Below are 25642 nucleotides of genomic sequence, written 5' to 3' on the forward strand. Positions count from 1 at the left end.
TCTAAATGGGTTGCTTCTTGAAAATTTCCATTAGGGCTTAACAGCTCTTTAAATAAATAGCCACTATGTCCCCTTCCATCTGAGGGTTTCCATCTGTTGATTGTCTTTGTTTGCTTTTTCTCCCATTTTGTGAAAGTCCCGAGGCCCAGTCCTGCTGCACACCCAGGCCCTGGGTACAGGCTCAGCATTCACTTCCCTCTGGAGAAGGAGCTGAAAAACAACATCAGATTGATGTACCCCTCCTGCCACTGCAGGAGCTAACCCATAAACCCTCCATCCACCCCTCCTGGAGTGTGACCAGAGCTGTTTGCAGCTGTCCAGCAGAGAGAGGAGGGTTTCTTAGAGCAGGAATCCCCTGTTTGTCCAGGGCTGTGCTCAGCCAAGGACAGAGGGCTCTGCTCCATGCACACAGCAGAGCAGGTGGGAAAACCTCCTGAGGCGATGCTCCTGCATCCATCTCACCCCTCTGTGCCTGCCCCTGCCCTTTCAGCGTGCCCAGACCATGGCATCTCTCCACAGGCAGTGCAGAATCTCTGGGATAACCCCTGTCCCTCAGACATGCACCCTCCAATGTCTATACCAAAGAAGGTGCCAGCCTGGGATGGTATTTTCTGTTCCAGCCACAGCAGTGAGAGTGGGCTCTCTGTGGGGTGTGCTGTGTTTTCCATGGGAAGGGCTCCCACCAGTGATTGCCTGGGCTAATGGCTTCGTTAGAACCTTAATGACTCAGAGTAAGGACCTGTTACAGCTGGTGTGAGGCAGCACTTTGTTTCTGCTGGCAGATAATACATCTCTAAATCTGCACTGTTCTTACATTTCCTATGAGAAAAAAGAAATGAAAAATCCATACAGCTCCCATTAACCAAGAGAGAGAGGCAAACGCTGCTGTGAGTGGGGTGAGATAAAACCTTTTCACTCTGGGACACAAATGTGAGTTCAACTTAGGATAAAATTAAATACATTTCATGGTCTCACCTTGCTCCCCACAGGGAGTCAATCCATCTCACAAAATTCTTGAGACACCCTTATCCCAGCCTCCAGCTTCTTCTGAGAGAGACCAAGGAGCAGAGTCCTAAATCCCTTTGCATTCATGGTCCCACCAGCTCCACATGGAGCCTGGTCCTGCAGCCCTGCTTTTCTTGCAGTGAAGAACCTCAGCTCCTGGTTCTTCTCCTTTCCCAGCATGGTTTTGTCTGAGAAGTGGAGGAAATACAGCAACAAACACACAACATTTACGTATATATGTAAGTTCATACACCTGAACCCAAGGTGAGGCTACACGGGAGCTCACCACTGCTGTAGGAGCAGGAAAAATGGTAATTTGCTTTTCCAAAAGTACATGTCTCACCTGTATTTTGGAGAGTATTAAACTTAGAACCTCATCAGCTCCTCCTAAATCCACTGCAGGGCTAAGATATTCAGCTGGATTCTGAAGAAAATAGGAATGCATTTTGGGGATGTTTCCCTTGCATTGTACAGGCAGCTGAGATTTTGGACTATGGACCACAGATGAGATGGTTTCATTTGAATTCCACTCTCAACCAAAGCAAAAATAGTTTGTTTTGAGGGAATTCTTTATCCACAGTGTCTGTTTTCCTTTGTAATTGCCAGAGATTATCAGTACTGGCATAAGGACTGTGGTTTGCAATTAACATAGCCTGAAAAAATTCCAGCTCACACATGGTACCCTTCAGAGGGATAAGGCACCCCAAGTTTATGGCAGGTGATGGGTGGCATGAAACCACCCTGTGGAGGGACCAAAGCACTCTAAATCCACACCCCAGCTTGTCTCACAACAATTTTTATGTACCTCTATCCTCAGTCTGCAGTTACATTTTTGGGCTGGCTCTGTCACTGATGAATTGCTGCCCAGAACTTACAGCCAGTTTATCTACATGCACAAGAAGTTTCTTTTTGGAATAATTCTGCTCACAGAACTGATGTAACTCAGTAAACGGAGTGTCTTGCACATAGAAACAGGTCTGAGCTGGAGGTGGGGGGAAAAGAAGTAACATTGTGAGGGTGGATCTAATCAATACAGTTTTCCTTCTTTGCATAAAGGCTTAAAACTGCATTCAGCATCTCCAACTGGACTCTGCAAACCAATGAATCCCTCTGAAAAAAAAACCCTTAATTCCTCTGCCTGTTCCCCATTTGAGGAACATGAATAATTCTCAGCTTGCAGAAGTTTAATGAGTATGAATTTGTCAATATTTATGCCTACAAAGAAAATAAAATATGCTGGCATTATTTATAGCGTTTCAGTAAGCTCGTCAGAGCAGCATCATATATGATCAGGTCATGGGTTAACAAGGATTAATTATCTTGGCAGAATTATGCTTTGCAATTTTTCATTTCAGTCTGTTACTTTTGAGTATTTGATAATGTAGCCTACTAAATTCAGGGTCATTTTGCTCCTTGTATGAAATTGAGCACTTCCCTACATAAATGTTTTTTAAGCGGAATTGTAGCCAGAAGTGGGGAGAGCTGAAGTGCTGAAATTCCCTCTTGCAGCTAATAGCCAAGAAACTGCTACATTCCTCCAATTTTGTAACTGCAAGAATTGCATTTCATCACATGAAGGTGGCTGGCGAGTTCCTCTTTCATTCCTCATGGCAATGTGAAGTTAATTCCATATTACAGGGACCTGGGAGGTTGTCAGGGGGGTCTCTGCAGTGCCAATTCCTTTATAAAATTTCCCCTGCTATGATGGAGCCTGCTCCTGGTCACCCAAAGGCCTTTGACTCTTGCACAGATCCTGCACATCCCTTAGCTGACAAAAAAGCATAGAAATTAAATGCTGTTTGATTAAGGCCCTGATCTGGGAAAATTAAATTTTGCCTTCAATTATTGCAGTGGCTTCTGGCTGCTCCTCCATCCTCTTGTCATAAGCAGTCACCAGAAAGGGCCCAAGGTACCTCTCCAAAGGTCTCCCTGTACAGCTGGGACAATTTAGGATTATCAAAAATCCTTCTTGGTCTGCTCCCTCCTCTTTCAAGTTCATAAACAAGGCATTTAATTTTACTCCATATATCAATCTGCTTTTTCTGGAGCTCTGCTCTGCCCAGACCCTCTCCAGTCACTGGCATGGAGCAGTTTTCCTCCTGCTCTCACATGGCTGTAAGAGACTCTGCTAAGGCACATCTGATTAAGGCTGACAGGCTCAGGATGGGAAGGAAAACATGCCTGCTCATCACAGCAGCTCTCACAGTGGCTCTCTGCCAGCCTGGCGTCTCAATCATTCCATTTATCAGCAGTTTTCCCCTTTATCACGAAGTCATTTGTTCCTGTTCCTCACTTGCCTGGTTTCATCTTGTGTCTGGAGCCCTCTGAGCAGGCAGGACAGGGAGTTGTACTCTCCAAAGCAGAGCAGGCTCCCTTTGGAAAGCATCTGCAAAATCTGAGTGACCAGAGACGAGGGTTCACACCTCACTGTGCTGTTTCCGTGGTGGGTTTTTGGTTATAATGGAACCCAAAACTCAGTTTGCCCAAATGCCCTGCAGCCACTTCCTGTGGCAAACCCACGGTGGGTCAGTAGAGAGTCAATATTTTCCTGGGATCTCATTCCCCAGGTGGGAACTCTGTGTCTCATTCCCCAAATGCTGTAGCCCAGAGAGCAGTGAGTGCTGACAGCCGTCAGGAAGCCCTGTTCTATTAAGACTGCTCTCTGAAAATACTTACTCATTTTGGTGCCCTTTCTTTTGTAAGAGTGCACATTATTACCCATTTGTGACTTCTCTCAAATTCATTAATAAAATGTTTAATAAAAAATTCTTCTTTTCTATTTGTCTAATACAACTGGATATAAACATCAGGATCAGTAACTTGTAAAAAAAGCTGAGATGCCTCCTTCAGAAAAATGCAGTGAATTATTTGTACCATTGGAGTAATTGTAGCTGTGTAGCAATTGATAAGTTATCACAAACTTTATTACTGTATTTTGCTCTGGACCTAAGTGTTTTTTCCATCAGATTGAGTCTAAATTGTAGTCCTTCTACACCAAGACATAGTACAAGTCAAGTATTGAATCAGCTGCATGTCTTCATTTCCTGTGTGTTACACCTTTAACATTATTAATATATACAAAATTAGCAAGATCAAATATTGCTCAAATGCCTTTGTTTCTTGTCATGGGTCAGAATTTCCAGCCAGAAAAAAATAAAAATCCTTCACTTGCAAGATGAGCTTTCAGTTCATTTTCCCACAGCACTGGGGGTTTTTTTCTTTGCACCTATTTTCATGTAGCCCTTTTCCAAGGCAGGGAAACAAAGCCTTTGCAGGCAGAGCTGGTTTTGACAAAAGCCCCCTTTGCTATTTCCAATTTCACAACCAAGCTGAATTTCTTTTCCAGAAGTTGTCAATCACATTCTCCCTCAGCAGATCAGCGCAACATGACCCTGCCCACGGTGGGTGAAACAGCTCTGAAGAGAAATACAATAGGGAGCATCTCACATTAATCTCTCCTCTCTGTTATTTGACTGTTTTCCACTAACCTTTCCTTCTGCCAAATTTAATTAAATCAGCTGCTTTTGTGGCTCTAACCTGGCCCTTCTCTGTTTGGACATTCCCTTCAATTCATAAGGCACATATGATATGCAGCCAGCAGGGACTTAGCCAAGCTATTTTCTTAAAATAATTCTCAGCAATGAATAAGGAATGACACCAAATGAGTTTATTTTATCCAGACCATAAGGAGTCAACACAGTACAGATGCCCCAGACTCGTGTTGTGCTCCTGACTGCCAGTAATTTTAAAATCCAGGATTTTAGTGTTGTTCATACCACATGTATACATATGGGATTGAACAAAATGGTTTGAATATATTAAATTGATTTTATTTTTTTTAGTTGTTGCACTGATAGATTTTTTAAAACGCCTCGTGTTCCCCAGTATAAAAAGGTCTGGCTACATCAGTGGTGTCATGAGTGTAGAATTTCAAGCTTTCTGCAGAAATGAGACCAAATATAAGTAATGAGCAATATTATGAATATTTATTCACCTACACTGATCCTCCTGATGATCTTTTTCAAGCTTCCAGCCTGACAGAGCTTAAAGAAGAAGGCAGTTTTACCTGAATTGTGAAAGGTTTTTCTTCCTCTTTCTAATCAAGCGTGATATACCAGAAAACAAATCAGGCTGATAAAAACAGAAGCCAGACTTACAAGAAAAACAGCTGTAGCAGCTAAATGGCTTAAAGCAGAGAAACTAGGAAAACAGCATGTGGGGCTAATGATGGGTGGTTTGCAGGTTTCAGAATACATTAAGGCATTTTCCCTGTTTATTAAATTGCTCTGGCAGCATTTGACAGCAAAGGTTTTGTGGATTATAAGAGTGCAATGGACATAACTAGGATATTTTTTTATCCTAAAGCCTGGCCTTTGGGTAATCACCAAGAAGTTACACGCTGCAGGAGGAATTTGCTTTCCACAAGTCCAAAGAAGGTTGGTTTTTTTTACCTAAAAAATAAATGTTTCTGAGATTGTTGTTTACTTTCCCTTCTCTGCCTTGAGATTTTGAGTTTTTTCTGTCTCAGCACTCACTGCTTTTGTCAGTAAGTGGCAGAAACCACCTGGAAGGAGCATCAATTTACTGCTGGCATATTTACCAAAGGGCACCTCTGTGCAGCACCAGGTGCTCTGTGACCACCCAGACTTTGAACTATTGCTCCTCTCTCCCTGCTCAGGAAAAGCCAAATGTAATTTTCATGGTTTTACAGAAATGGCCTCAGCCAAAAGTTGGAAGGCATATTATTCCTGAGGTCTCCTTTTAAGCGCTCTTTGTGAGATGACCTGGAATCTGTGGGGCACAAAGGCTGGAAAGTGTTGGTGGGAGTTGGGTTGGGGCTGGTTCCTGTTCCTGGGGATGCAGATGGACACACAGCTCTGTCCTGCAGCCTCTCTCATCCCAGTGGCCCAGTGCTCCAGCCAACAAATGGATTTCTCTTCTCTTGGTATCACTGTTAGATAAAAAAGAGTTTTAATTTCATTTCGAAGTGTTATTTTCAGTTTCTTTGATGCACAGAAAAATTAAATGACCTGCTAAAGGTCACTTGGGGAGGGCTTGGGAAAAGGCTAAAGAAATCCAGATCTTCCAAGCTGCAGCCTGCAGCCTTAATCACAACCCTCCTCTGTTTTGGCACAGTGGCTGCAGCCAGAATTGAAATACATTATCCAAGATATTAATCACGTCTCTTTTTTTAGTGAAATTTATCAGTAGCTCATGCCAGCTCATTGCTATCCCTTTGTATGACTGTCAGAAGCAAGTAATTCAGTTTTCTTATTTCTCTCCTTCCTCCTTGTGGACTTACATCTGATCTGGAGTTTGGATCACTGAAGAGAGAGATGCCCATTCCTAGTGGGGCTGTGATTCCAATGTTGGTATAAATGGATAACCATGAGAAGCTCAGTAACTGACATTTAGTGATTTAGTCTTTCTAAACAGAAAATTTGATGCTATCCAAGGACAGAGATACTGGAACAGTGGGGTTTCTGACAATAACTTTGATAATAATTCTGATAATAGTTCTGAAGTCACCTCATGGCACCTGAGTCACTTCATTCAAGTTTTGAGAAACGCCTGTGCCCTAATATCAGACAAGAAATGTTGTGATCTCTGTTGCCTACCCTCTGCAAGTGGAAATGTACAAGTCTAGAACAAGTGTGGGGTTAATAACAAACCCTGCTGTGCTGTTAACCTTGGACACAGCAGGGTTCTGAAGGTGCTGCTGCCACAGTGCTGGCCAGCTGGGCTCAGAGCCTGGCAAACCCTCTGCAAGGTGTGCTTGGGTCACTGCACTGTTCTGGTGGATGTATTCTCCTGCATGCCCCTTTCTTTGGGCAGAAGTTGCTGCATTGAAATTCCACATTCCGCTGCAGCTTGGGTGTTGTTTCAAAAACCTTGATAGCCCAGGCTCAGTGTCTAATCCCTTTGGGGTAAAACTCAAAAAAAAAAAAAAAAAAAAGAAGAAGTAGCTACCTCAGATGAATGTGGTGGCAGCATATTGGACTCAAAGCACCTCTGTTCCACTTTAATGCAGCCCTTCCTATGCACAGTATTGCTGGCACCAGGCATTGTTAGGAGAATCATTAAAATGATCCATCAGGATCCCCAGTCTGTCTTACCTTTTCCAGTTATTTGTCTGCTGTGGGTTGGGTTTGTTTCTTTTTTTTCCTCTTTTTTCTTCTCCTGGTTTAGTCTCAGGGCTGTTTAATGCTTGGAGTTCCTATTTGTGAGCTTCCCTGTGTATCCCTGACAACTGGCAGATCCCTCCTGGAGCAGCTCAGCAGCGTCCTGGCACTCACCATGAGATGAGGTGCATGAGCAATTCTGTTTGGTTCACAGACCTTCCTTGTGTCTGGGAGGCTCCAGGGAGGGGTGGCCAGGATGCTGGAAGGCTTTTTGGGATGCCTGCTGGGGTCTGCTCTGTACCCAGTGCAGGAGCAGTTTCCACTTCAGCACTTCCCCTGCCTGGATGACACAAGGAAAGGCAGCAGCCGCTGAACTGTTTGGTCTCATGCTACTAAAAGGCCAAACACAGTAGACTCCTGAAAGGCTTTCTGGCATTCTTTGATGTTGTAACCTCTGTGTGATAAAAAAGATCATATTCACTTTCTTTCAGTTAACTTTTAAAGCACTTCCTCCTGCTTTCATAGGAAAGCTCAGCTTGCCAGTGCTGGGTGTTGTACCCACCACCAGAAGCTGTTTTGCTTTCAGAAGCTGCCACACAAAAGAGGAAAGAGCTGCTAAAAGCTGGAGCAGGTCCCATTTACACTTAAGTGGGATATTCAACACCCACCCTGGGAGAAGCTGGAACAGTTAATGGTGTGTCTGGTGGTTCCAAATGGGTTAAAAGGTGTAAATTGTAACACATTAATTTGCTATCATAAAGTGCAGTAGCTTAAGAGAGAATAAGTTGTATAATGTGTGAGATCCCCCAGGTTATGGGTCTTAGAGAGAGAGGAAAGTGTTAAGAAGTAGTTTAATTGCTGGGTGTTAATGAGGCTGCCAGGAGAAAGCCATTAAAGGTGGATGTCGGTATAGCTCCAGTGCCAAGTGAAAATCCTGAGCTGGGCTATGGACCTTCATTTGTATCAGACAAAATGGTTTTTGAAGGGGAGTGGAACAGCTCCTCCAGGCTGGAGGTGTGGATGAAACTGCTGTGGGTGCTGGGACTGGCGCTGTTCTTGGCACAGAGGAGTTCACTGGTGTTCGGGCAGAGGGTCACAGGAGCACACAGGGTGTGACCAGCACATCACAGGGCAGGTGTCACAGCACCACCCCTGCTCGGAGGAAAGGCAGCCCGGTGAGCACAGCGCTGCTCCCAGCAGAGCAAACCCTGCCTGGCTGGGCAGAGCCAGACCAGCACCAGCCCTGATGGGGCTCTGCCAGCACAGGCAGCTCATAAAATCAAACACCAGGGGCTTGTGAATGGGGAGCACCTTGCCATGCTGGCTGAAAAGCCAATACGGCCCCAGCCAAATGGAGAAAACAACCCTGGCTGTTTGCTTCCCTGTCTGGCTGTGCAGCACTGAGCAAGTGCCCCAGTTGGTTTTAAAAATAGCATTTCCTGCCTTGTTCTATGCCTGTCTTAGCAGAAACATGGACACCTCAGATAGCAGCTGGTCCTGTGCAGCGGGGCAGTGATGGAGCAAATCTGAATCATTTTAGCCCAGTGCACTGGGATCTCCAGGCCCAGGGCTTGGTGTCTGCTGAGGACTCTGCAGCCACAGTGTGATGCTGTGCTGGATGTGAGAAATGAAAAGTCAAGGTTTATCAAAGACTCTTCTCAACTCTGGCACAGAGTTGACCCTTACCCTAAGCCAGCACCACCATGGCTGGGGGAGCTGCAGGAGTGCTGGGTTCCCTGGGTGTCCTGTGAAAGCTGCCTTCTTCCCAGAGCTTCCAGAGGAGGGCTTTCTGCTGAAAATCTCTTCTTATTTAACCAAGGCTAAGTAGGGAGTATTAAGGGATAGATGCTTTAAAAGCTTTTCCTGTGAGCTTTGTATAAATGGTGGCTATTTAGATCTTTTTGGAAAAAGCACTTTTGCTTGAGTTAAGTGAATGTTTGGGGGGAGTTTGTTTATTTGTTTTTAGATTGCCTTTCCTGGTTCTGGTGCAGTATTTATTAGTGATGTGTTTGCCATCTCTGATACCCAAAAACATGAACATCAAGTCTCCAGTAGCATGCAACAAAATGATTTAGAAAACAAATCACAAGAACATCTCGTATTCATCTCATTGGTGTTGCACAATTAAGGGGAGATGAAAAAACATAGATATAAAGATGTGAGGATAACCACGGGAAGAAATAAAATTTAGATTTCCTATCTCCTTCACCAATGGATTCCTGCTAATACATCCTACATCCTGGTAACCTTATTTGCTTTACCAGGCGTGATGTTAAAATTAGCTAGTCATACATTTCTCAGGAAGTAGTAATTAATTGGACAATATTTGTACAGGGCTTTGAAAATGTAGTTCCTAATTTTGCAAACCCTTTGTCCATAATGCAGATTAATTTAATCACATAATTACTGCATTTCTGGACTTTGGTATACACAGTTCCCCAGCTCATGTGTGATGTATAATAATTGCCTGTGTAAACTGGCAAGAGCCACATTTCTCAAACACCGTGCGTGCACATTTGAAAATTGGGATCACAGTTAGCACTCCATTACTAGGGCTTCATTTTAAAATACTTTGTTCTTTTCTAGTCTGTCTCTGAATACGATTTACGCTTGTTTATACCCTGTCTCAGCAAGGCTCTGCTCAGCCCAGCCAGGGATTTGAGCCATTTCCATGCCAGCTTCTCTGTCTCGATGGGGAGAGCCACTTGCAGTGCTGTAATTTTGTCTAGGGCACCTGGTCCTTTGTGTGTGCCAATGGAATGGGCTGGTTCAGTGATAACCATCAGTGTTAAGCCTTTTCACATGAACAGTCTGTGCTATTTGGACTGAAAGGGGTTTTTTTTCTTTTTCTTTTTACAAAGTTGTTTGTACACAGACAATGTTAAGAGATCTGCCTTCTGCTTTAGCTCAATTTGTCATAGTTTCTACCTAAACCAAGAGGATTTAGCCCTAATTTAATATATTCTTTTGAACGTTTTTCCTCTCCAGCCCCTGTATTAGATTGCTCCAGCATCTCACTCCTTTATTGGTAAAGGACCTACTAATTTCCAACCTCAATTTATTCATGGCCAGTTTATACCCATTTGTTCTTGTGTCAACATTGTCCTTTAGTTTAAATTGCTTCTTTGCCTTCCCAGTGTTTATCCTCCTGATGTTATTTATAGACAGCAATCATATCTGCTATCAGCCTTCATTTTGCTAGACTAAACAAGCCAGGCTCTTCTCCTGTGATGGGCTCTTGAGTGCCAGCACCTGGTTGGAGGCAGGGGCTCAGCAGTGAGCACAGGGCCTGGCTGGTGCCCAGCGTCCCCAGCAGCCTGGCTTGGCACAGGGATCAGGATTGCCAGCTGGGCCCTGCTCAGAGCTGCACACGGGGTGCTTGCCCCTTGCTTGGCAGCAGGTGGGACGTGGGGACAGCCATCCCTCCTCGTGTCCAATACAACAGCTTCCAGGAAAGTTTTGTTTTATGGGTGCCTTGCTGCATTTTCCTGTATTTTGTGCTGTTGGATCACATTTTTCTGTTATGCAGTTGCCCTTCTTCCAAGCTGCCGTTTTCCTGTACAAAGCACCTTTTTAACCAAGCCCCTGACTAATTTCTCATTAGTCAGCTTAACAAATTCTTCAACTAATTCCCATCTTCTGGAATTCAGCTGATGTGTTTCTTTGGGGCACTGTGTCAGATGACTGACAGAAGAGCAGACAGATTAGATCTGCCACAGTTTCTTTAATTATTCCTTCCTTCATAATTTTTCCTTTAAAATTCCCTCTTAGTTTTTAGGTCAGACTAAAAGCTCTGCACTTATCAAGATGATTTTTTTTTTCCTTGGCTGGAATAGAAACAGCACATTTGCTTTGCTGTAGCATGAAGATCTCTTAGATTTATTAGAAACACTTGCCACAGGAGCTCCCACAGGCTTCAGTGGGGCTGGGTTTTTAGTCTAGACCCCCTTGGGCCACAGGCTCATTTCCTGAGCTCCCCAGCATCACCATCAGAGCAAACATACAGTAAATGTTAGAACCATTTTGCTTTACCTCTATGCTGTAATTTCTGCCCTGTGCTATTTAAAATGTCATTTTTGCAAAGAAAGAGAATAGGAGAATTATTCTGTATGATCAAAATGCCATCAAGAAAATGTCTCTCATGCTTGGGGGCATGAGGCTGCCTTTTTTTTTTTTCCTAATAGTCGTAACAATAATAATACTATTAGGACAACAAACTGAGATGCCCCTGGAGATGATGTGACAAATTGGAAGGACATGCTGAAATTGAAATTGATTGAATAGTTCAATAAAATCAGCTTAATGCACAAAAGCAAAAAGATTAGCTAGAGAAAAACAAAAAATCAGTAATTTGTTATCTGCTGGGGCCAATCTCACTGGAGATTGAATTAGTTATAAACTAAAACTGGGCACTTGAAAGGAGCACCCCTATATGCACACAGTGCTGGAGCCTTTGGGATGGAGCTTGATGTGGATGGAAACCATCCTGAAGGTTTGGCAGATGAGGTCTCAGACTGCTTCCATTTGATGGACTTGGCAATGTTGGCTTTATGGCTGGACTTGATCTTAAAGGTCTTTTCTAACCTAGATATTTCTCTGATTTCCTGTGTCTGAGTTCTGTACAACTTCCCACACCATTCTCCATGGCAAAATCCACTTTTGCTCTAAACACAATAATTTTGTGTTCATTTGATGGAAATCAGTGCAGCTTTGGGGGTATCTCTGGGGTTCCCCCAGCAGCTCATTTCGGATGTGTACCCAGTGCTATCCTGAGATCCAGCACCTCTCCAACGTGTGCATTCCCGTCATGGTCCTGCCTGATCACTCCATCCCTTGGGATCTGTAATTCCCACATTTTCTCAGGCTTGGACTGCCTGCACTTGCTGCACAAATGCTGTGTTCCTTTGCCGTCCCTCCCTTCTTCCCATCCTTCCACACCAGCTCCTTGTGGCTGCTACATTTGCACACTCTAATAAATTCTGGCCATTTTCCTTCTCTTTTTTTTTTTTTGTATTGTATGATCTGATCAACATCTTTCTTTTAAACTTCTGTAATTTAGTGCTCTGAATTTGTGTGGGGTTTTTTTATTAACATTACAGAGCTCAGTGAACAGTGCTTTGTTAAAGAAAACAATTTTGTTGTAAATCTGTGAGTACACGCACACAGATGTGTTTTTCTCATTTATGTGAAATTTCATTGCTTCTACTTTTATAAGTATCCTCCCCACTTCTATGATGTAAACCTTCTGTTATTTAAACCAGAGTGTTTGGCCTGCTAGGAAATACTTCCATCAGCTTCACAGGTAGTCTATAAGAGAGAATAAGGAAGGAAAAGCTGGATATTAAATAGAAATTACATTCACTAATAAGGACATTTCAGCCTTGTGCAGTGCTTTACAAATGGAGTAATGAACAGAGCCTTCTCGCATGAGCCCAAAACAAGGGCTAACAATAGTTTCTCCCTCATGTTTTATTATACAAGATAGGAAGAGATAATGAAAGTGCATTTCCATAATATATTCCAATTGCAAGGTGCTGATGGATCCCTAAGTGTGATGTCTTGTCAATTTAGCAGGTCAATTAAAAGCCCTGAAATCAAGATAAAGCTAAAATGCAGATCTCTTATTCTGGCAACTCAGAAGAATTAAAGAACTGAGCCAGTTACAGCACTTCAAGGATGTTTATATGGGAATAAAGAGCCCTAATTGACCTAATTCTTGCCCTTTGAAACTTCAGAGGACATTGGACATTTTACACACACTTGTGGCACTGGCACCTTGAAGGAGCAGCCCTGGGTGTCTGAGCTGTGTTCTGGGGGTAGTTGTTCTTTCCTTGCACCAAAGTCCCTCCACCTGACTTCACAAAAAACCTTTTCCTCATAAAATTCTGCCTCCACGTGGTTCACACCCCTTTGGGGCTCTCTGATGTGCCGCCTGCAGCCTTCAGGAGCAGGGTTGAGTTGAGCTTTTGCCTGGATCCTTCCCTGGTGTTTGTGCCTCCCTTTGCCCACTTTCCAGGAGAGGAGCTTTGCTTTCCCATCTGCCTCTAAGGTGCTCTGTGAGCATGACAGTAATCAATAGTAAATTCTGCAGGTCTAAATGGAATTTATTGTTGAGGCCAGTTGTGAAGATCAGGAGAGTTCTCTTGATGCAGGCAGATACTCCTAAGTAAAGAGATCCCAGGAAGATGTGTACACATGCAACATCAGATGGCCTCTCTTCTTTTATTCAGGTTTATTTTCCACTTGCATTGACTTACAGCATCCTTTAGAACTTCCCTGTGTGATTTTTGTGGCTGGCTCTGTGAGGTTTTTTTCCTTTGAGAGCTGTGTGGTAGGGGGTGCTCAGGAATTTAAATTAGTTCTGCTGAACTGCTGTTTATTGCGCTGAATTATTTTTTTCTTCCATACTGGACTTAAATTCTCCTTATTTACCAGGATTGTGGTAAGGATTGAAACAGAAAGAGCATTTTAATGCTTTTTGGGCATCAAACTGTGTGAGCAGAACGAGCTGGAGGGCTGCCAGGCAGTGTTGATGTCAATTTTGGGGGTATAATGTTCTTAGCAATGTTTTCAGTGAAAACACATGAACAAAACTTTTACTGGTTTTCAGAAGACAGAAGCTAATGTTGCAGAAAATACTTAAAAGTTAATAAAAATGTCAGCTTCAACCAGAGAATTTTGCCCATAAGACTTTTATTTTCCCATGAGACAGGTGATGTCCACGAATCTATGCAAAAATCACTTCAAAAACGATGCAGAAAAATTAATTGAATTTTTTTACTAACATTTTTCATCCAATTAGCTTCTTAGTCTGCCTAAAGATCACACTTGTATAGGGAAAATAAACCAAAGTGTTTTTACAGGATGTGTTTTTGTGTCTCATCTTTTCTTCCTTTTTATTTTCCAGAAAGTTCAGCAGTACATAGTGATTGTTCAAGCAACAGATATGGAAGGAAATCTGAACTATGGTCTCTCAAACACGGCCACAGCCATCATTACAGTGACAGATGTGAATGACAACCCCCCTGAATTCACCACCAGCACTGTGAGTACCCACAGGGTGATGCATTTACACAATGGTTTTAGCTCATGGGTGTTGGTCTGCTGTCTCTCCAAGCTGCTTGGGCAGATAGCAGGAACTCTGATGGATAACTGTGGAATAAAAACTTTCAGGGGAGAAAAGGGAAAAAGGAAAAGATTGATTCATGAACCAGCAAAATTGTTTGGTGACTGATTTGGCCAAGGCAATGAAGGAGCTGAAATAACGTGGCAAGCAGCCCATGTCTGATTGCACCAAAGAGGATGCAGTTGTTTCATAGCAATTGGCTGTAGACATATCAGAGTTATTAATACTTCTGAGTGAAATCCTGAGCAGCGAGAGATATTTGGGGTTTATGGCTCGGATATGATTTCAAGAGGGCTGTAAGTGCTCTAAATGGTAGCAGGTAGCTGGTAAAATTTGTATTTCACTGATAGCTCTAACAGATGTATTTGTGAGTGCTGGCAGTAAATGTGTAGACATTCTTCAGTACATCTGGTTTTAATCAGTTAAAGATTTTTCTTCTGTTTTATTAGCACAGTCTTCTGTTCTGTTCTCTTGTGTTCCAAGGTATTCCTGGAGGGCAAAGGGAAAAAATCAGAGATTGCAAATGACAAATTTTTAGAGCTGGTTAAGGTAAAAATGAAGATTTGGAAGGTGAAATGATGTGGTCTGGTTCATTCCAGCCTTCATAATCCATGGATGTAGAACATCTGAAATGTGCATGGTAAATTTAGGAATCACAGAGCAGTGCAGAGGTCTGTATGCTAATACATGAGAAATGCTTGTGCACCCCCTGTCTGTATCCATATGAGGGTCAACAAGGAGCAGTAAGTGATGTATCTTAAATAGGCATCAAATCTTTTCAAATGCAGGTGCTCTAACTTCTTAGTGCTCAAGTCACTGAACACCCTTGGAGGAATGTTTTTATTATTTATATAATTCTGAATTTTCATTCCGTCCTAAAGGGTCTCTAAATAATTATTAGCATAGGAGCAAAGTTTCCCCTTAGTTATACTCTTACAAACTGCAGGTATGTCACAGAACTCCAGGGAGTCATGCAGAGCCCAGGTTATGCCCCTGTGGACCCAAGCTGGATTCATGTCAGCTCTGGACTCTGGATCCTTCCCATCTCAAGGGGAGCTGAGTTTGGGGCTGTGACATGCTCAGCTCCTAAACAGCATTTTCTCACATAGTGGCTTGAACATGGGTTCTAAGAAGAAAAAATGCACTAAATTCCTCCTGAGTCTCAGCAAAATGGGCACCCAACACGTTTTCAGGTCTGGGCATCAATCCCCAGGCTGTGCTGCTACTGCAGTGGATGTATCAGCACACGTGTGCTCTGTGTCCATCATGGATACTCCAATCTTTCTGCTGTAAAGTTGTGGTTCAACATCTCCCTCAGTATGGTACAATTATTAAGGAGAGCCATAAAAATACAGCACAGGTCTTGGGCTGTGTGGTCCTTTCTCCTGCTGGGACAGAATTATTCTCTCTGGAATGAGATTTGTGTCTGTGGGGCTGCAGGACCTTGCACTACCACAGCTCCCTGGTGTGTGGGGGGACTTTATTCTGCCAGGAAAATGCTTCTCTGCCCTCCCTTTGAGTGAAAAAGGAATGACATCTAGTGGCCATGTCACTTCAGCACAGGTTGTTCCCATGCCCCAGGTCGTGGGGTGCGTGTCTGCAGTGCAGGTTGTGGGGTGAGGTTTTGGGGAGCAGGGTGAGCTGGGTCAGGGCTCCTTGCATGAGCACATTGCTGCCTTCTGCAGGGCAGCATCCCCTCCAGATGTGCTGTGTTTTAATGGCACTTCTCAGAGCTGATGGAAGGTGGGATAATGGAAATTTTCTTTCAGGTGAATTCTGAGTATTTAATGTCTCGGTGTGTATTAAACCTGGAAGGAATAAAAGCCATCAGGAGAATTACCCACAGAATTGTGTTAAATGGATTAGAAAATGCTACTCTTCCTCTAAGCGGAGTTGATGTGTACCATTATTTCTCTAATTTCAATCACTGAAGAAAGAGTTTTGCAAGGGCCAAAGGGCTTTACACAGTGGCACATGGGACTTCTCTGTAAAGAGTTGAAAACCAAGGGTGTTTTACAATAATTCTTTGTGATTCTATGGAAACAAATATCTTTGATATACTCCTGGGTATAGCCAGGCTGAATTTCATGTGAGTATGAAAGTATAATATGTTTTTTCTCTTACTGGCAGAGGGAACAGCATCAGGCTGATGAGTTTCTTTAAGCCTGAGCTGCATCTCCTCGCTGTCCTCAAATAGTCTGATCTGCATTTTAACACCTCTAAAAAAAATAGCAAAAATCACTTTTCAGGAAATCTATAGGTCCTCAGAGAGTGAGAAAGCCCATGGTCTCTTTTAAGTCTGCGGACTGTTTGGAGAGATATCGTGTTTTTTTATTTTAAATAGTTGTATTGAGATGCTGCTGTAAAAACAAAAATAGACTGAATAACTGAAACTGTGACTTGCTCTTGGCAAGCAGCCAGATGAGAGGAGCTCAGGAGCTGTATTCATCCCAGACAGATACAGAGGCCCACCCTATAGAGCTCTTAAATTACCTGTCATTCAGCCAGGGTGGTTTCAGACTTAATCGTTTCTGGATGGGAATGTAGCTCAGGAGGACACTGCACCACGCTGGTGTCACAGCTCATGTATTCAGCAGCAGGAATTAATGTTGCTGTGTAAAATCTAACAACAGGATGGGGGAGAGGAAGGCATCCCCTGTGATGGTCAAGAGAGCCAGGGCACGTCTGCAGCCAGGCCCAGGGCAGGGGAAGGGGCTGAGAGCAGGGACCACGTGCAGGTTCAGACACAGCAATGCCAGAGTGGCTCAGCCAGCAGGATGTGGTGCTGAATGGACATCCAAAATACCAGCTGGGCTGGCTCAAAGTGTACTGCTGGATGAGAGGTGGTAAAAGAGCAATCAAATTACAAATATCCTTAAAGGTACAGAATGAAGATTTTGTAAAGTGAAACTGCAGAATTTCTGGGTGCTTCCATGAAAACTGATGTCAGTGGGTTTCAGGTCCTTTGGTCCATCATCTGAAAGGCAGGGGAAGAAGGAGCCCCACCTTCTCAAACAAAGGGTTCTGAAATTACATGGGAGGAAGGAAATCAGAGTCTCTGGATGAAACAATTTGGAGCTCAAGTCTGCTGTTAACTCTCCATCAGCATGGCCAGTCCTGGCAGTCTGAGGATTACCTGCAGCATGCTGCAGGGCACTGGGCACAGCAAGGGCCAGGTGCCTGCTCTGGTCCTGTCCAGCTCTTTTTTGTGATGGTGAATGGTTTTTTTGACCTGCAGTGCTACCTGTGCCTGTGCTGAGAAGCATCAGAGAGCAGCCAGCAGTGGGGAAGTGTCTCCTGAGAGACACCACAGGAGTGGAGCATCCCCTGAAACGCTGTAAACATCACAGGCAGCTGTTTGGGGCGTTTTTAATGGTTTAAGGAAGGGCTGTGACCCAGGGAGTGCTCTTCTGGCTATCTGAGGGACTTCAGCCTGTCCACAGTGTTGTGTTCTTCGTGTGACATTGCTGCTTGCAGAAATAAATGAAGGGAGGCAACTCTTCCCTCTGCCAAAGAGGAGAGGTAGCACTGACTCCTCAAAGTGCCCAACCAGCCCATGCCCACAGGCTCTGGGTCAGATGCTATAGGAAAAGGTATTTTGATCCCCCATGCCCAAGTTTTCTGTGACTCATTCATTTCTGTGGAATTTTTGGTGGATTTTGCACCTGCCAAGTCACCAGCTGTTGTAAAGTATTGACACTTTAACTGGACTGTGTTACAAAGGCTTTGTAGGAATTTTTACTGGCTCTCTTACTGTTGTAAAATGAAGGTATCACTGTGCCCTCCATTATCCAGAGTCCTTGTTACTTATAACAGGGTCATGTCCTCTGACATGTCTTAATTATGGAGAAATTCCTCAGTCTCCCTTCAAATATTTATCTCCTGTGTGCAAGAGAGTTGTGGGTTTTCCATATTAATATGGATCCATAGCCTCTGGTCAGATGCTCACCTCAGATACAGGGGATGCAGTGAAATTAGAGCTGCTATTTCAGAGATTAAAAGTCAGCTGAGATAGAACAATGCTGGATAGTCTCAGGTGAGGTTTATGTAAGATTGAAGCATCTTTCTTGCTCACAGGAGGAGCACCTTTAATTCCAGTGAAATCTTTAACTCCTCTCAGGCAGGATGCCCTTTCCAGTCTGACCCATGATACTGTTAATAGCCATTCAAGGATTTCCACTTTATCTGAGAAAATGCATAATCAGAGGGGAGGAGAAGTGAAAGAAATCCATGCCCACACTTGACTCATTCAAAGTCTATTTTTATCATATTCAATCAGGAACAATCAGGCACAGAGAGGAGACGCAGATGAATTTGCATGATCAGACTTCTGTGTCTGAAATGTTAATTAAAAGTTATTTTAAATTTGCCTACTGTGCAGAACTTGTTTTTATAGTAGCCCATGTAAGGAAAATATTATTTCACTGGGCTAAAGTGCTCATGATTACTTGAGTTTGTGAATTCTTGGGAAAACCTGCCTGGCAATCCAAAAAAAAAAAAATTTTGGAGGGAAAGAAAGGGAAGAAAGAAACTGGGCTATTCAAGTTCTTTAATCTCCTGAGCCTTAGGAGGTCTTATTTTAAGCTACTTTAAAATTTGCCCTTTGTCACTGCTCTGAGAATCTCCTCTTGCAAAGCTGAGTCCTGTGGAGCCTGTTTTAAAGAGGCAGCTCTGGGACAGCATCCCCTGCCCTGCCTCAGTTAGGAGCAGCTCCAAAGGTTCAGGACTGGACTGTTGGAGATGGGTGGGTGCTTCCCAGCTCTCAGGGCAGTGCTGGGCTTTGCTGGCCTGGGAAAGGCTGCCTGGCCAAGGGCTGGCTGAACTCAAAGCAGAGTTGCTGGTGAGGAGTAGCCTGGATTCTGAGAGGCTGTGCTGGGGCTGTTTCTGGGTAAGTTTAAGCTGGTTTCAACATGGACTTGGCTAATCAGTGAAGGAGCAGGTCCTTGTTGCCAGCACATTGGGAAAAGCAGTTCTTGCCCGTTTCTACCTGGCCCATTTAATGAATATTGTCAGAGCAGGCTCAGCCCTGGCTGCTGCAGTGAGTTTGGGTTAGCCTGGCTCGTGCGGGGCTGGGTCAGGCAGGGCTGGAAGCTGCAGAGAACAGCTCAGTGCTCCCTGCACAAAGGAACACAGAGACAGACCCAAGTTAAAAGGGCTCCTTGGTTTTGGCACCACACTGCCATAAATGGCTGACCTTTCTCTGTGCAGGTGTCCTGGTTCCTCGAGTGCTGTGGGAGATGTTAACGAGCCCATTCTGAGAAGTGCTTTGGAATTTGAGACTGAAGATGCTCTTGGAGCATCCCTGCCCTGCTGGCATTGCCTTCACCAGAAATAGTTCTTCCTTCTCCCATTCTCATGTTTCCTTCCCATTTTCTCTCCCTTGTGACTTACCAATGTCCGTTTGTACTTCATTCCATGAAGCAAAACAAGCCAAGATCCTCCAACCCCTTCTGCTTTACAGCTTCCCTTCCCTGGTTGTCTTGCTACCCCTGCTGTGCTCCATGCTCTGCTCAGTTTTCATTCTTCTGACCCAGTTTGGATATAGTAATCCAGTTTCAGTGCCTTGAACAAGGGCATTAGTATTTCCTTTTTCACAGCCATGGTGTAGCTCTCACTTAGCCTCCTGCTCTGTGAACTCGCCAAAATTGTGGAAACAAAGCAAACAAGCATAACCTAAAATTGTATTCCCCGTTCTGAATGTGTTTGTTCTCACATTCATTGTTTGTTTGAGGAGAGAAAATAGCTGTGCATCAACCTATGCAGCACTGCATAGAAATAGCTGATGTGAGCTGTAAAAATGTGACTTTTTTGCAAGTGGGGTGAATGCTTTGCCTGGGCTCCAGCCCCCTCAGTCAGATCCTGCTGAGCTCCATTTGCAACGGTGAGCTTCAAAATAGCAAAGTAGCAGGGAGAAAATCCTTCAGGCTGAAAGATTGTGACTTCCAAGTGACTGGGATGCAAAGATGCAAATAGGTCTGCTTTGGAGAAATGATATTTAATGGTCGTAGGAAACCAAAATCTGCATCCACATCAGGCTGCCTTGGGGTTTCCTAAACACATTTACAGGCAGATGTACCCAGAGGCATTTGGAACATGGGAGTGTTCTGAGAAATCCCTTTTACATGCATGCTCATGTTTTACAAATTCCTCTTACACTGTGGAGGGAGAGCCCAGCAGGAGTGGGATGTCACTGGGATTTCCTAGAGACAGAAAATTGGACCAGGATCCCTTTGAGGGCTTCCTAAAAAGAGAGATCTCAACAGGCTGATCCAAGAGAAACTGGTGACAGTGGGTAGCTTGCTATCTCCCAGGCCCTTGGCACGTGTCCATCTGCCTCCTCCCTGTTCCTAGACCTTGGAAAAGATTAAGGGTTTAAATCCTGAGCCCTGTGTACATGACCTGCCAGTGTACAGACTGAAGGTGCATGTGTAGCTGTCCTTGCAGGTCTCTCTGTCCCTGTCACTGCACCTGTGCCGTTCAGGAAGCCTGCAGTGACATTTGGATGTAGATTAGCCCAGATCACACAGCGTTTTTTAAATCATCAAAACTGTGCCTGTGGCATAATTTAGAGGCAGTTGTCACACAGGAACTGAAGTAGATGGCACAGGTCAGAGCTGGCAAGGGGCAGGAGCAGTGCTGTGGGGAGGGAATGTGCAGGACTGTGCTGTTTTACAGCTGAAGACAAACCCTGAGTTCTGTACAGTCCTGCAGACAGGCTTTATTGTTAAAAATCAATTATGCTTTCATGGAAATTCCCCAATGACTGTGTTCACTTGCAATTTTCCAGGCAAAACAAGGCTCAGCCAAAGTACCCAGCAAAGCCTGGGCTGTTACAGAGTTGTCAGCCTCTAACGGAAATAAATTATTATATTCAAGTGAATCAGATATGCCCAGTAGCATTTGGGTATGTGAGCATCTACCTAATTCTGTGTGCATTTCCATTAAATATACAGTCAGTGAAGTCTTAAAAACCACAAATCAGTCTAGTTTTCCAAAATAAGACCCCAGTGCTTATAAATTGAAATGGACTTTCTGCCTCTCGTTGCACGTCCCGGTGACAACCTTTGCCATGAACAATGAATTTAGATTAAGAATGTTAGGTTGGGAGGTAACAATAACAAACAGAGCACAAGGAGAAACAGTATTCATTCTTCCCATCCTGTTACAGCCTTGTGCTGAGCTCACCACAGTAATTATTCCAGGGCTTTGCTGTAGACACACAGGTTAGCCATGATGAGGGAATTATTTATGTCTGGATCTGCCTTTGGAGATGGATCCCCACCTCAGTGCTAAGCCTGTACAGTGGGGCTGAGGAGGTGAGATGCCCACACAGTTTAATTCTGTGAGAGATAGGGGTGATCCCCACTCCCAGTGCAGGTTCCCTGGGAGCACTGGGGCTTTCCCAGCACAGCATCTCTGAGTGCCTGGAGGCCCCTCCAGTGCCGTGCCAGGGAACACAGGAAACGCTTCCTGCTCTCTTGTGGATGCTCAACTTCTGTTCTTTATTTTATCACCTCTTTCATCTAAAATGAAAGCTATTTCTTGCTTTATGAGAAAACAATAATTCCTCATGTCTTAATGAAAAAAGCATCAGCCTGTTCTGTGATGTCTGTTAAGCCTTTACACCAGTGTAGCACATGACAGAAAGGATGAGATACCTTTGAGACTGCCAAGTAGATAGAGATACAGAGATGTGTATGTATAAATACCAAATATAGATGTGCATATTGCTGGATCCAAAGCACAGATAGATGCTGATGCCAGGGAAACAGTCATCAATCATCTCCAAGTCTCTACTCACAGATAAATGGTGGTTTATATGAATTATTCCATTACGTTGTGTGGGTATATATGCATTGATTTAAAAAAAAAAAAAAAGTCATCTTCTTGATAGAAGTCTCTTCCTAATAGACCCCATTAATCAAAACCTAAATTTACAGTGCCTTTTGTTTTGTGTATTTCCTTTCAGTACATTCATTTTCAAATTATCACTAAATTAATCATGTACAGAGCTTTAAACTGGCTGCCACGTGGTGAAGCAGTTCTGGTTCCTCTCCATTACACTGAGCATTAGTTATTAAGGCACAGTTCAAGGCTCTGTTTAGCCTGATTCTGCCCTGAACCTAATTGGAATCAGCTAGATTCTTCCTTCTAAATGGGTCAGTCACACAGAAAAAGCATCAAATGTAATCTCGAGATTGTGAAATAAAGCACAGAAAAAGAAAAAAGAAGATAATTTTATTTCTTCTCATTGATACCTGCCTGGTGGTTAAAAGAAGGATTAAAATGAGGTCATTAAACTTTCCTTGGAGACAAAACCCAGACCTCAGTGGTAATGTGATTAATCAAATATAAAAGTGAAGCTCTTCTGAATGAATAACTCATTTTTATAGAATATCTAATTACTGAAATGTCGTCTGCTGCAGAAAAAAAAAGGGGGGGGGGAAATTAATTGCAATAACAATTCAAGAAGATAAAGTTTTTCTGAATTAGGTCTACACAAGAAGCTAAATTGAGTTGATTAAGTAATTTTGGTTTCAGGAGCACCCTTGATGGAAGTTAGTGGTAATGAATTTTTCAGACCTCAGAGTTTAAAATTGCCAAAGACCAGTGATTTAAAAAAAAAAAAAAAAAAAAAAAAAAAAAACAAAAAAACAGGAACGATAGTTCCATTACAAATTTCAATTTTTCTGGCATGAAAAAAAAAAAAGTGGGGGGAGATATTAAAAAATACTCCAGATTGGACACATGTATTACTCGGTGTAAAATCAAGAATAAGACAAGCTCCTCTCCATGCTGGAGAGTGCAGTCTCAGTCAGCGGCAGCTGCAGCTCCTCACGGGAGGCAGAGGCAGGAGGAGCAGCAGATTCCATGTGCTGGGCATCCCCGCATGGGTTCCACCTGGAACCCCCTGCCCGTGCAGTGCTCCAGGCTGTCGCTCTCAGGGTGAGTGGCACCTCCATCCCCAGCACCCAGAGATGCCCAGCCATGCATGGATGTGACACTGATTGGGCATTTGGCTTTCTGGCCTGCTGGTTTGTGCAGCTGGGTTAATGTTATAATTAATATTACAGTATAATTATATTAGTAATATCGTTTAAATTTTAATTAATATTAAATACCATCTAATATTGTCGAAGCACAGACAACCCCCAGCCACGGCAGCGCCCGTCAGCCATCGCTCACTGTCCCCATTTGTCATCAGCCCTCTCATGTGAGCATCTCCAGAGCTGTCTCCTGGCTCAGTGTCTCATTTAGCAGGGGTTTCTCTCCTCCCCTGTGCAGGATCTGGAGGGAGAAGCCCCAGACCACATCCCCACCCCGTGCTTTCCATGGAATTGTGCAGTGGGAAGGAGGTTCCAGGCAGGTGTGAGCTCCCTGTGTGCAGGGAGGTGTGACAGGGCCACGTGGCACTGGCAGGATCTCTGCAGTCAGAGGAGATGCAGAGGGAAATGCCCAGAAATGCCCTTGTTACTCTGTGCTGGGCTGCCATGGAAATCACCCTGGGCTGCCCCAGCAGAATCAGATGCTGTTCCCATCATCTCTGCTGTGTCAGCCAGACTACAGTTTCAAGGAGAAATCAGACATTGATACTCCTGTATCACATATCTACCCACGTTTCTTGTCTGACGTTTTTCCACCTGTAGCATCTCCCTCAAATTTGAATGGTTTCTTTTAGATTTTGTGCCTCTTTCTGCTTTTTGGTTATATACAAAATGTATATATATAATTCTCCTCCTCCAACCAGAGCTGGCCTTGGAGAGCCTCATTCCGTTGTCTGAACTTAGACACCCAGCACCATCATGGTTAGGCTGGATATCCACACAGCCCTGGCATGTCCCAGGCAAACACCCATTTGTGCTGGATTACTTCATTATCTCTAAAATCCTCAGCATCTCAGGCATGGGTGTGAGAGTGAGAAATTTAAATACATTCTATGACTCCATTATTGGAAGGCGCTGAAATAAATCCCCTCCTGGGGTTGGCTGACTTCCTTGGGTCGGCAGGTTTTTAATTCTTCAATATTCTTCTGCTTTAAAAACAGTTGCTTCTGAGGGCTGTCATTTTAAGAGGATATATATCTGGAACTTCATTAAGTACATTTCACTTAGGAAATCTTTAGTGACATGCTGTGGGGAAAGAAAAAGGGAGATTTAGCAAAGGATTTGGAAGTGCTGTGAGTTTTCTCTTATCAAATCTTTCTAACTGTCCAGGATGTCTCAAAGCTTCCCAGTTGTAGAAGAAAGGGTCACAACACAGAGAGCAGCCAGTTAAAATCAGAGAATGGGTGAAAGGTTTACAAATTTTTTTCAGAATAGTGCAATAACAGGTTTTGATTGCTAAAAGATAAAAAAGGAGAAATAATAGTCTTTTCTTTCCTGAACTTACAACCCATCTTTTCTTTGACCCAATATCCTGTGTTTCTCACTGCATTCCTCTGCTCCATTCCACAGGAAATATTGTAAACAAAAATTTCAGCAAGAAGCCTCTTTTTCATGGCAAGGCTGATTAACTACTCAGTGTTTAATGTAGTCTTTTCTCTCACAGCTCTGAGTTACTGTAAACAGGCAGGCATTTCTCTGGAATGCCAGATTCTCACTGGGTGAAGGTGGCAGAGAGCTGGGCTAGGTGACCTGTGCACGTCCCTTCCAACACAAACCATTGTGTAATTCTGAGATTTTAGGCACTCCATCCTTTCCTGTAGGAGCCCTGGCACAAATCTCCTGTGAGCGCAGGTTCTCACTCCACTGGCAGACACTGCCATAATATTTTGAGCATCAGTAAGGACATACAGAAATGGCCATTGTGTCACAAGTGCAGAAGATCATGTCTTCAAACTGCAGAATAAACCACATTTTCAGAATAAAACTCCTTCAGTGGCTTTCTCCTGCAAGACTGCTCCATCCAGTCAGAAACCCTTATTTTTGGCCAGAACAGAGGGTCTTCAGTGCCTGATGATGGAGTTCCAACCTGCTCATTAAAAAAACCCAAAACCCCCCTGTGAGCTAATTCTGTGACTAATCTGGAAATAACAGAGATTCCAATTGCACTGCAGAGGAAGTTTGAGCAGGAGTCAGTGTGCAGAAGGGCTGAGCTGTGCTGCACAGGAAACTTGTTAAAAATCTCAATACCAGGATTATAGCATATGTAAAAATCAGTTTCAGTACTCTCATAATTCTTCCTTTCCCAAATACGCATCTTGAGATCCCACAGGCACATGAGCAGCTTTCATATGCCTTAAAATCTGAAAAAATTAAATTAAAAACTCATTATGGGGAATGGGCAGTTAATAAGAAAATCCTAAACCAGACTTAGCAGCTTAAGGCCCTTCTTTATGAAATGTTATTACAGGTGCCTGAATTGAAACATCCCCTTCTAGACACAGCTC

The 25642-nt window shown here is 43.6% G+C and overlaps 1 protein-coding gene across 1 annotated transcript in view; it reads left to right on the forward strand.

Annotated features, from left to right (window-relative positions):
• CDH4 (cadherin 4) overlaps positions 1–25642 on the forward strand; it is a 415458-nt gene that overhangs the window by 359509 nt on the left and 30307 nt on the right. Inside the window, exon 8 of the mRNA XM_054274637.1 lies at positions 14035–14172. Coding sequence (XP_054130612.1) covers positions 14035–14172 — 138 coding nt within the window. The remainder of the gene's footprint in view (positions 1–14034; positions 14173–25642) is intronic.

Source organism: Melozone crissalis, unplaced genomic scaffold (assembly GCF_028551555.1).
Source record: "Melozone crissalis strain CALT ecotype California unplaced genomic scaffold, PUWL_Pcris_2 ptg000017l_1, whole genome shotgun sequence".
Lineage (NCBI taxonomy): Eukaryota > Metazoa > Chordata > Aves > Passeriformes > Passerellidae > Melozone > Melozone crissalis.